Source organism: Panthera tigris, chromosome B4 (assembly GCF_018350195.1).
Source record: "Panthera tigris isolate Pti1 chromosome B4, P.tigris_Pti1_mat1.1, whole genome shotgun sequence".
In the NCBI taxonomy this organism is placed as follows: Eukaryota; Metazoa; Chordata; class Mammalia; order Carnivora; family Felidae; genus Panthera; species Panthera tigris.
Window position 1 is genome coordinate 135374137 of NC_056666.1, and position 12165 is coordinate 135386301.

General features: G+C 58.1%; 1 protein-coding gene across 4 annotated transcripts in view; it reads right to left on the reverse strand.

Annotated features, from left to right (window-relative positions):
- Window positions 1–234: 234 nt before the first annotated feature.
- Window positions 235–12165, reverse strand: part of SULT4A1 (sulfotransferase family 4A member 1) — a 37871-nt gene continuing 25940 nt past the window's right edge. The window contains exons 6-8 of one of the 4 annotated variants that reach the window (XM_042993482.1): window positions 8909–9047; window positions 1302–1446; window positions 235–678 (exon numbers count right to left, since the gene is read on the reverse strand). In XM_042993482.1, the coding sequence (XP_042849416.1) occupies window positions 1331–1446; window positions 8909–9047 (255 nt within the window). In that variant the 3' untranslated portion in view covers window positions 235–678; window positions 1302–1330. Of the gene's footprint in view, window positions 679–1301; window positions 1447–4685; window positions 6236–7627; window positions 7761–8908; window positions 9048–12165 lie in introns of those variants that run through there. The other 3 variants (XR_006220290.1, XM_042993484.1, XM_042993483.1) reach the window with 3 other exon arrangements.

Below are 12165 nucleotides of genomic sequence, written 5' to 3' on the forward strand. Positions count from 1 at the left end.
GGCCAGAGGGGGCCTGTGCGGCGAGTAACAAATGACGTGCTTGCAGAACAAGGACCTGTGGAGGGGCGGCTGAATTCCGCAGACAGTGGGAACGTTCCAGTCATCAAGGTTTCACTGACCGACCGCCTCTTAGGAAGCTAACTTCTTTACCCCCAGGAAGAGACATGACCAGCCTCAAGAAGCAGATGGTCACTGGGCACCAGTGAGGGCAAAGCAGCAGCCCGGGAAGTGGTGGGAGAGGGACATGGGGGTCCTTGGATTAGGACCCCACCTGTACTGAGCTCAAAGCCTAAATCGGCGTCACCCACGTTGAGGAATGGCAATCCGGGCAGAGGGGAACAGCCTAAGTGGACACAGAGGTCCAAACGGCCAGTTGTTCTTGAGCACAGTGAGATGGGTTCCTAGCTACTAATTGTATTTGGGATTTGTTTTTTCTGGAAATCACACATACCATGGAGTATAAAAGGGGAGAACTGAGAGACAGGAACACTAGGGGGAAAACAAGATTTCAACCAATCCACTTAAAAGTTTTTTGAGGATGCATAAATTGGAGGAGAGAGAGAGTCTTGCTGGCTCCGTCGAGAGTCTCTCCTTCTGCAGAGATGGCCTCGCTTGGGTATTTTAGGACTTCTGTTCCCAGCTGGCGCTCAACGCCATGGAGATATGCAAAGATGACAACTGTGAAGAGAAGAAAAATGCATTTTCTGGTTGATTTTTATATTTTAAACACATTTCGCATTCTCCGGTGCTTGAAGAATGCTTTTAATAGAGCACAGACTCCTTCCGTCAATGGTGAGGGACAGATTTAGGGACTGTGGCTCAGACATCCGGTGCCAACTAGCTTACAGGGATCCAAGCGTGAGAATCAAGTTGTCATCTGATGTGTAGATTTGGCAAAGGCTCAGCGCGCCTTGGCGATGGCGCCCGTGGGCCCAAGCTTGTGTGGCAGGTGCACCGTGACGGGTTCTCTCTGCCCTCGCCGCAGAGTCCATGGCTGGCTCAGAGTTCACGGTCTCCCCCACTCGTCAGCTCCTCCTGGGTGGAGTCGACAGGCGGTTTGACCGCCTAAGAGTCACAGACTGTTCGCGCCGGGTGGAGTGTCGAGACCCCTGGGCTGAGACCTCCCCGTTAGGAGGTGACAAGGGGCTTCCCCCTGTGGTCCCGGCGACACCCGGAATCGGAACCGGGTGCCCAACCTGGTCTAGCGTATCTTATTTCTTCCCACCTGCCGTGCCTCCCGCTGGCCCCTGCCCTACCTACTCCCACCTGGTTCCAGACCCAGCCCTCGGCCCTCCTCTTACATTAAGCAGTCCCCCTGCTGTCCTTGGTGTCACCTCTCCGTAGCGCCAGCTCTCCGCACCACGCCTTTGTTTCCCGTTTGCCGAGGCGACGTGCGTGTAAACTGGGCTGGGTTCCGCTGCGTGTACCAGGCAAGCTCGCTGAGCCCTGAACAAGCAGAAGAAACCTTAGAGACTGTTTACGACAAAACATCCATTTGGGAGAGACGGATCCTGAGGCTGAGAGAAGGCAGGTGGCTCGCCTGGGTCACGCAGCCAAACACAACTAAACCAGGACTCTAGCTAGAGCCGGGGTCCTCAGATCCCCCACCAGGCGTCTCTCTGTAGGTATCTATCTGGGTGGGAATGAGAGCAGGGTCCCCAGAGGACGTAACAGTGGGGTGCTAAATTTGCAGGGGAGAGGCACTGACATCGGGTGTGTCTCCGGGACCCCCACCGGGGCATAGAGTAGATGCTCAAAAAACACCAAGGAAGGAGAGAAAGGAAGAGGGAGAAGCGTGGCCACCGAAGGGTCGACGCAGTTCTCAGGGGTCCTGTGTTTCCGGGCTTTGGGACAGAGGGAGGACAGGGGAAGTATGGGCACCAGACAGTCCATCCCCCAGTTACACCGACATTTGGGAAGCCAGTGAGTGGTCGGGAAGGATGTTCTGGAAGAGGAGAACAGAGATAACCAGGGCACGGCCCGTTGGCAGGAAAGAAAGAAGTGTATAGAGGTCGGGGCAGTGGCCCAGTGGGGTAGTTCGGGGTCAGGAGGCCAGCCTCGTTCTTGTTTGGGAAGACACAGCCTCTGAGGGCGCAGCCAGGAAGGTACAGGGCAGATGGCTCTCAGAAAAAGCAAAACCCACTCTGACCATGAAAGATGTCACTCCCTTAGCAATTACTAGGCGCTGATTATATGTCAAACTCCAACCTAGGGAAAGACACAGCACGGCCCTGCTTTCGGGGTGTCACCGTCCATGGGGGGGTGGGGGAGACAGCTGTAGAGCAGTGAGGTGGGCGGGATGAGAGAGGAAAGCAGGGGGCACCAGGGAGCAGCGGGGATGCTCACAGGCGAAGGCAGGGCTGGGGGTCCCAGCAGGCGGGGCCAGGCCAGGGCAGGGGCCGGAGGACGTGGCTGGACAGCACTGCCAGCAACGGAACGGCTGTCCCCAGAGGTGGCCAGCTTGTCAGGGACGGGAGGTCCGGCTGTCAGAGACGTCAGTGTCGGTGGGTAAGGCTGGATCCTCTGACCGACGAAAGTGCCACCCCAGTCTGAAAATGCTCGTTCTACAATGAAGGGTGGGCAATGATGCTGCACGGGAGGGGCTGGGACCAAACGCTACAGGAGAGCGATGGGCACCCGAGGACCTGACCTCCACCCATTTCAAACAGCAGTCACCGCTCAGGTGGTGGGAAAACTGTCCCACACTTGGGACCCCCCAGGACAGACACTGGGCGCCCGGCCTGTATCCCCAGGGCTGAGGCCACAGGAGGGAGGGAGGGAGGGAGGGACCTCGAAGTCGGCTGGCGGAGGGGGCGTGGCCACCAGGGGGGCGGTGCTGATGCTCCATCCCTGGTCCGAAGCCACCGCCTCCTGTTAGGTCCCCGCCATGAAGGGGACATGGACAAAGATGGTCTCCACTGTGTAAATTGCGACACCGGGTCAAACCAGTCACGTGGCTGACCTGCTCCGATGGGAGGGCCCGTGAATCTGTGCTGGGAAGCCCTTCCTGGTCCCCCCTCGGATGAAGTGATGGGGGCGCGTGGAGGGAAAACAGATGGCGTGTCCCAGGTGGCCCAGTGCCGAGCCAGGCCAGCACACACACTGCCGCGGGGCTGCGGCCAAACGCTACTGCTTGGGAGTAAAGCCCTCTCTGCTGGCCCCCCAAATGCTTGTCGCAATCTTGTTGGTCTGTGACCCTGCCGTTTGGGAATCCCGCGGCAGCTGTCCGGTCAAGTCCGCAGTCTTCCCCGGCCGCTCTCACCTCTTCCACCCGTCCGGGGCCTCGTCGCAAGCTGCACGGCACCTGTGCCTCGAATCATTTTGCCCTCGTCTTAGCTCCGAGGGCACCAGGCGGGAACTGTAGGTAATGTGCAGACCCTCGCACACGCTGCCCACGAACACTTAGAGCCAACTATTGGGTCAGAAGGGCCCTTGGGATCATTTAAAACAGCCCCCCACCCCTCACTTTGTGACTGAGTGAATCACACAGCCAGGAGAAAGGCCTTGTAATCCATTTGCTGTCAGGGGGCTTTTAAAAATGCAAACCGGTCAGTGTCCCTTTGATTAAACCCTCCTGTGGCTTCCTAGTTCTTAGGACAAAATCCAAACTCCCGTGACCTGTAAGGCCCTCGGTGAGCTGGCTCCTGGCTACCCTCCAAAACTGAGTTCCTGCCACACCAGCCTCTTCTCACTGCCCAGCCCCCTCCCTGCCCTCCCCACCCACTCCTGGGCCCCCCACCCCAGAGGGCCTCAAGCCTGGTCCCCTCACTTCCTCCTGATCTCGGCTATCACCGGGTCCCTTGGAGTCCTCTCGAGCTTGACCTCACACAGGTTTTGTGACGGGGGCGTCATCTCCTCCCCAGAGAGGAACACCATGCAGGCCAGGCCCTTCTGTGCTCACGGCCGTACCCCCAGCGCCTACAGCAGGCCCGAGGCATCGTAGGTGCTCAAGTGTTTCCTGGATAAACGAGTCCAGGAAAGGAAGTGAAAGCAAGTCTGCAGGGATGGGGAGACACTTGGTAAATCAGCACTTCGATTACACGGTCCCGCCCTGCTGCTTGATTCGCCCACTTTGCCTTCATTTGCTGCTTTATTTCAGGTGCTTGACAAATGGGCTGGGGGCAGACCCTCTGGGGCAGCAGGCCGGATACTCCACTGACTAACTTGGGGCTTGGGATCCAGGGTAATTTCAGAGACCAACATCAATTCTGGGGTTCCACCCGAGTCCTAAAGGAAAGGGCCCGTTTGAAAAGAAATGTGCTTTCCAGAAAGCCCCAGCTTTATCAGGTAAAACGATGTCCTGGATTTTCCTGCCACCAGGAATCAGGAAGGCAGGCTCTGGAATTCAAAGCGGTCGAGTGTGGCCGAGTGCAATCAGCCGGGTCGGTCTCAACACACCGCCGTGCGCCGCGTGAGACACGGGGTCTCCCCGGGCAGGCCCCACACACCCCGATCTCCTTTTCCCCAGCCCTCCTTTCGGCCCGTAAGTAATGCCAAAGGTGACCGGACAAATAGCGAGGGGGGATTCACCGCCTGGAAGGTCTCGAGCGGAGAGAAAGAGCCAAACCAGCGTGGGTCTGAGACCCTCGGCGGCCAACCCCGGCGACCGGGTGTCGGCGGGGCTCACGGTCGCGACTGCCCCGGAAGGCTACCCCTCGGCACTCATCAGCACGCGCTCACACGAGGCATGGGACGTGTCTTTATTAAAGATGCAAGCAAGCACAGACAGATCATGTGTGGTGCTCAGTAATATCCATACAGTACTAAAAATAGAAAAATAGAAAAGAAATTTCACAGAAAGCAGCCTCCCTCACAGATACACAGAAAAGGCGCAGCCCAGCCCACCATGCAACGCCGCATAAAACACCGGCGTGTGTCTGCACCTCTTCCAAGACAGCAACACAGCACAGAGACCCTTACACGTGGTGGCGACCCTCCAGCCACCACCGGGGGCGCCTGCCGGCCACGTAAACTTCCAAGACGACCCCAGTCCCGCCGCGGCGGCAACACGCACGCTGGCGGCCGGCCTGGCCGCGTCTCATCGCTTCCCCAGCCAAATGCGGGCCAGACGACGAAGCAAGGGGTGGGGCGGTGAAGACATCACCTGTGCTCCCGCAGATACACTGGGGTGCAAAGGCCGTGCGCCCGCAGGTATACTGGGGTGCAAAGGCGAGACGGCCAACCAGTCTGAGTGAAACAGGGCGTTGAACCCGCAAAGTGGCTCTCCCGTGGCCGGGAGCCTCGGGTGCACACAGAACAGACTGACCCGTGAGCGAGTCTGAGGAATTTACTATGGAGCATCTGCTCGCCAGCATAAAGAGGTCTCTGCCTCAGGGAACGAGAGCTCGTGGAAGGACAACTCAGACTCCACGTACGCTCGGTCTCTGCGGCAGGTTCTCCGGTCACCGCGTGAGAGCCCGTCGGCCGGCCTCCCCGGCAGGTTCCCTCAAGGAACGTTCTGCGGGTTCCTCCGTATCGGGTGTCTGAGGCCACCCGCTGGGAGTCCCTGGCAGAGGGCCATCCTCCCTGCAGATGCCGAGCGGACGGTCTCTGCTTTGTGTCAGGAAGGTTTCAGAGCACTGAACTCATCGAAAGGAACAGCGGCCCCCACGCACCCAACTCCTCCTGTGTCGTCACCTGCAAACCGGGTGAGAACAGAACGGCTGTGCCATACAGAACAGAACTACAAAAATAAAGAGTCAACCCTGAGATCTTCCTACCATTTGGGTGTGGCTCGCTCCTGAGTCCCCTCGGAAATGAACTTCTATTTGGTTTACTGACATTTGTTTAGATTTCCAAGTGAAAAGCTCTATAAAATACAATAAGTAATGTGGGGTTGTGTACGTTACAGACTCTATACTCATGATACAGGCCGTCAGAACCGCCATCTTTACAACGCTTGTGGTCGGACACGGAGAGACTTCAAAGCCCAAAGGCGACACGGCTGCTCCGGAGGGGAAGCAGGGCCCCCTCTTCCTCCGGCGTCTCCGCCGTTCCCTCCCTCCCCCGGGCCTCACGCTGCTTCCGGAGTTCGTCCAGCAAGGAACACATGAGTGCATACGGGACTTTTAGCTAGTAGAGTGTCTGGGTGCTGTGAGCATGCAAGTTTGCCGTCGCCGTGATTATAAATAAAAGTCAAACGTCAGGTCACACTTCCCCATCTTCTGTTTGTACACCAAGTCAAACTTCTCGTTCATGGAGACAGTGAAGATGTCCTTCCACAGCCCGACTCTTCCTGCAACACAAACGAGAGCAGAATGTGCTGAATTCACTCGCCGCCGGGCCAGATACCGAACCAAAGGGAGCCTTGGAAATGGTTCTGGAAGGTTCCAGATCTATTTCTGGACCCTTCTGAGCTTGGCCTAGCGGGGGCAGGACAGGCCACCTGAACCCGTTTCCCTGAGGCTGGTCATCCTGGTGTCCCTTCCCTGCTGGGTGGGGCCCACGGGCACAGATACGCAGAGCTGAGGCTCGCAAGCGAGGCCTCTGCCCCTGTTCCCTGGCGGATGCCTAGCACCCAGGCACAGGGCGGGGGATTCACGACACCCTGGAGGACAGACAGTCTCCGGGGAGCAGATCTGCTGCTCTAGGCATCGTGTGGACTTGGGTCCTCTGTGCCAGCATTATTCACTCGACTCAACAGCTCCGCCAAGGTGGCATTTGCTTGTGGATAATTTAAAAAGAAAAAAAAAAAAAATCATCCAAAAAGACAGAACATTTCATGGTGAGCAGGAGGCCTCCTGGCTCGGTCAAGGGTGAAGATTTTGAGAAGCCCGCCCTTGCAACCTTGGGGAGGAACTTAAAGGGAACAGAAGACCCCACTGGAAACGCACTTTCACAACTAGACGCTGAGTGAGTGCTTCACCCACTCAGCCCCGCGTGGGTCGCGGGCGATCTCCAGCCGCTCTTTGCAGCTCCGGCTCAGGCAGGGGCTCGATCAAAACACAAGACCTTTCCTGGCAGGCGTGCAGGGGCACGGAGCCCGCCGACCAACGAGCAGGTACGGGCTACCCGTTCACTCATGAAGGCTTCGGGGAAAGAGAGCTCAAAACGCATGCCTCCCCGAAGCCACTGAACTCACTTTCCTCGTGAACTGCAAAATCTGCGGTTGGTCTGGTCAAATGTGAACGGTGACCGGGAGGGCGGCAGGAGTGGGGGGTTCTAAGCCCCCATCTCCAGGGGCCGTGAAGGCCGTCGCCGGGGCACTGCCATCGTGCTTTGGAGTAACACAGCCTCGGGGGACAGAAATGCTCATTTCGAATTCCTTTCTGCGTCAGCATCTCTGAGATCGGAGCTCTGACCGTCTCTAGCAAATAGACTTCGTTAGCTCCGTTATAACAGAAGCCCCTGTCCCGGCAGGACCTCAAGTATGAAACTGCAAGCCCGCAAACGCTGGGCCAATAGATCTGCCACGACGAGGATTTTTCTCGTCAGTAATGCAAAATCAGACATCAGTGTCGGCGAGGAAAAAAAAAAAACCAAACGGGAGAGGCTGTTCTTGCTACCCTCTAATGATACCTAAGGGACAAAATTAGAAGCTTCTAGACCAGCCACACTGTAAATATATTTTTCCACGATTATTTTTCTCAGCTGAGGCAGCTGAGAGCTCATCAAAGGAGTCACCCACCTGGTTTAGGGTTTGGAATCAAGACAGTGCAATATATGCTGTGATATGAATCAAATTTAAGCAACGCAGCTGTCTGCTCAAGCCCTACGTTCTCACCAACGCAAGGAGGTCTTCTGAGCAAAGAGGCAATGTGCTAAAAGAAAACAAAATCAAAGAACTGAAATAAAGCAAAACCAAGGTAAACAATGATAAAGCAAACACATCAGAAGGAGCATATGGGCACGCAGTATGTTCTCGACACTTCGTTACCACGCAAACGAACCAAAAGGGGTATTCTGGAGAAGGTCACATCCAAGGATAACAAAACACAGCAAAAGCAAAACTAAAAAAAGAGCAAATAAATTTTAAATAATAAATATTTGTGAAGATGCAGCCAGGGAAATAATGTGCGAGGCACTGCGGTTTCGGTCGACTGCTCTGCCTTTACGGGAGGGCACTCCCCGCCTGACCTTGAGAACGGCCGCCTCGGGCCGCCCCGGTCCGGAGGAAGGGCACAAAGCGGGAGGGGCCCCTCCGCAGGACGCGCCGCGGCGCCAGCCCAGGTAGGCCTGCGCGTCCAAGACGCACAGCCGGCTCCAGCCGCACTTCCGGGCCGGCCCCTGGAACGTTCCGTCACCTGCGGACGCTCTGAACTCACCCAGCTGGGAACGAGAGGCAGGTCCGCGGCACCCAGTGTCACCGGCAATTCACACCTGCCAAGAGGGTGGCTGCCGCGGCCACGGCCACCAGCCAGGGGACAGGGCACTTATTTTAACGCCCGAGTTCTCCACGGTCAGGTGGCTTCAAATAGCATGAGCCTTGAAGGACAGACAGCGGCCGGGGCGGACCCGGAGAGGGCTCCTGCCTGGACCGTGTCCTCCGCCTCAAGGTGCTTCAGGCCCGAGAGCCAGCTCTGTGCCAGGAGCGAGCGCCGGCCTCCGAGAAGCCCGCGCGGCACCAGCACCCGCCGCGGGGACGGAGGGCCCGTCCGCAGGCCCCGTGCTTCGAAACTTCACAGCCCCGAGCCCTTCCCGGGCTCTGCTGGGCGGGGTGTCTGGGAAGGCGTCTGCCTGAAACGTCCGCCCACAAAGCCCGGGACACCCCGGCCTTCTCCCCGTGACCTAAAAGGCCACCCGCACGGCTACGAGGCAAACGCCAGCGGAGGGCCCTGCGGGGCTCCATCCGCAGCAGCCGGCTTTCGGATGGCCTTCTGGCCCTCACGGAGCAGAGGGCTCCGGAGCGACGCGGCCCAGGGCAGAGGACGCTGACGCGGGGGGCAGGGGGGAGGGGCCGCGTGCGTACCCCGGCCCACGGGCAGGGCCTCGGCGTTGCAGCACTGGTCCACCAGCTGGTGGCAGTGCTCGCTCAGGGCCTCCAGCTGCGCCTTGTCGCAGGACACCCCCAGGAATCTGGCCAGCTGCTCCACCATGGTCACCAGGTCCTGGAACACAAGAGCAGAGAGCAGGGGGCCCGTCAGAGGCAGCGCCCTTGCTGACCGAGCGCTCTGGGCCGGTCCCTCGCCAGGTGCTCTGTTGCCACTTCCTAACTTAGTCCTCGAGACAAACCTGACGTTGGCCTGGTCCGGAAGTTAAAGCCAAGCCAGGTTAAGAGACTGCCCGAGGGTGCCTGGCTCTCAAGGGGCCGAGCCGGAACTCAAACCCCAGTCGTCTGGGGCGCCTGGAGCGGACGTGAGGTCCTGGTATCGCGGGGGTCATTTGAAAACAGCGGCAAGACAGGAAAACTCAGCTCAGAACCGTGCCAGGAGCCAGACCAGCAGACTCTCTCCCCTTCCCCTTCCGTCCACGCAATCAGCTGGAATCAGCTGGGAGAACAAGGTGGCACCTACGGCCCCCGGACAGGCCCCAGGGCCAGCCCCCCTCGCCAGGCAGGAGGAGCTGGCTTGGAGTGAAGGTTCGGTTACGCTCGACTCCACGGACGGAAGCCCATCTCTGGCCCCAACGCTCCTCGCTTCTGGACAGTGACACTGTTAGCGACACAGCCTGGGTCTCCGGAGGGGCACGCAGAGCCCCTCCCCACCACTGCCACTGTCTCCCTGGGAGATACCAAGGCACCGCATAGTCTCAATCTGTGCATGGCCAAATGCGCCCAGAACCCTGACCTGTCACCAGGCAGTCTCCAGACTCCGCCAGCGTCCAGGTCCCGAGTTAGGAAAACGCCGGAGGCTGTTGCCTCCTTGATGGTTTATAAAGCATCACCACATTAAGGCCTCTGAGAAGGCCTGGATAAAGAAACCCATTAAATTTCTCTGACGTGGTGTTTTGTAAACCTTAAAGAAAGAAAGGGTTCTGGGAGAGCTGGATTGAGTGTCAGGTCCTCTCTGGATTCCCAGGGTATTCCCCACCGGGCCCTGCGTCCTGCCCTCCCAGCTGACCCCCGGGGAAGGGGCTCCAACCAGGCAGGGGCTCCGACGCTCAGCTCCAAGCCCCGTGTGCAGGGCTCGGCCGGGATCGGAGCACACGAGACGTGAGAAGGAAACGGACTAGAAAGAGCTCCCCTCACTTGCCCTGCCACGCGGTAGTTCTAACTAAAAGGAAAAAAACAACAGAGATTAGAGACAGCAGGCCCTCAGGGGAGACACCACAGGAGAGGGACTCGACAGAATCCCGGTGGGGACAACATCCACCGGGTGGAGGAAGGTGCGGCTGCCTGCCACGAGCCTGCTCCCCGGTTATGAGACCGAGCCGTGCGGGCAGGCAGCGTCCCCACCGTGGGCCAGCTCTGGACGGCTGGCAGGGCTTCCCGAGCTCACCGCCCGTCTGTGAATTAGCGTGTCTGGTCCGCTGGTCACAGTCGAGACTCGTCACTTGTGGCTGGTGAGACCACCCCACAGATGACGACGGCAGGATTTGTGGGTTGACACGCTGGGGCAGCCAGCTGGGCGTCCGGCTCACGGGCACAGCCCCCAGCGCCGGGGGGAGACGCAGAAGCCCCTGGGGGAGCGCACAGGGCAGAGAGAGCTCGGCTGCGAAGTATTCCCATCCAAGACGAGAACACGCCAGGCCCGTCCACACTCCTGGAGCCCGATGATGTGCACCTGGGGCTATTTTTTTGGCGTAAGATGCAAACAACGTAAATTCCTAAAAATGTGACAGTTCTCTAATCTCTATTAAAGACATCCAGACCCTTACTGAGGTTTCTGAAAAAAGAATAAACGGTAGAAGTGAGGCCCTTGGGGGGCGCCCGGGGGGCTCAGTCGGTTGAGCGTCCAGCTTCACCTCAGGTCATGATCTCACAGCTCGTGAGTTCGAGCCCCGCGTCGGGCTCTGTGCTGACAGCTCGGAGCCTGGAGCCTGGCTTTGGATTCTGTGTCTCCCTCTCTCTGCCCCATCCCTACTCATGCTCTGTCTCAAAAATAAAATAAAAACATTAAAAAAAAAAAAAAAAAAAAGTGAGGCCCTTGGACACAGTAAATGTCATTTGGTTCCTCTGGCATTGGGAATGTGAGTCCCAGCTGAGAGGGGCACAGGCAGGGCTGGGGGTCTGAGCTTCTTGCTGAGGAGGCCAGTAAGGCACGGCAGGAACCCTCACCTTTCAGGGCCTGGAACGAAGCCAGAGAAGCCAGGCACAGGTCTGTGGTGTAGCTGCTAAGTTTATGTACGTGCGACATCCCATTCCGTCATGGTTTAGTAACTAAAATAATGGTCAAGTTACTCATTGCGGAGTCACCTGAGGCTCCGGGAAGCCGCTGTCCGGGCCCTTGTGCGTGTGCACGCAGCTGAACGGGCTCGGGGTTTCTCCTTGCACACCAGGCCTGTGGTGTGGGAGCACACGCCCATGGTATAGGCGGGCGTGAAACACTCCGTGGAACCGGCATGCCTAGTGCCCGCCCACCCCCCGCCCCCCGGGTCAGTGCCCAGGGGAAAAGAAAGCTTATGTCTGCCGAGACACAAGCACGTTCACAGGACGTTATTATTCCTGACCACTGCAAATGGAAGCAACCCGAATGCCCGGCAACACTGGATGGCGAAACGAGTTGTGGCGTCTGGCGTGTCCCTGCCGCAACGGAAAACCACACCAACGGAGAACCAGCCTGCCCCACGAGGCACTGCCGAAGCTCAAAGCGTTACGCTGAGCAAAAGAAGGCAGACACCCGCGTATGTGCCACAGGACTCCGTTCACGGGAGGCTCGAAAACAAGCAGAATTAACCGGAACCAACAGAGATCAGAAGACTGGTCACCAACGGGAAGCAGAGGTGTTGACTGGAAAAACCTAGAATGTTCTGGATCCCGATCTAGGTGATGATTACACAGATGTATGTGCGTAAAAAAATCTATCAAGCTGTGGACATATGATTTGTATACTGGACCGTATGCACTACGCCTCCCTAAGATGTGAAAAAAGAACAATGACGGACATTCGCCGAGTGTTACTGACCTCCCGTGCGTTAGGCCCTGCTCGAAGATGATGCCGCCTGTGATCCTCTTACAACCCTGTGACAGAGGAGCGGTCTCATCTCCCGGCTTACGGGGCCCGGACAGGCCTCGACAAGAGCGGGTCCCACGCCCACACCCAGGTCGGCACCAGGGAGAGGAGGGAC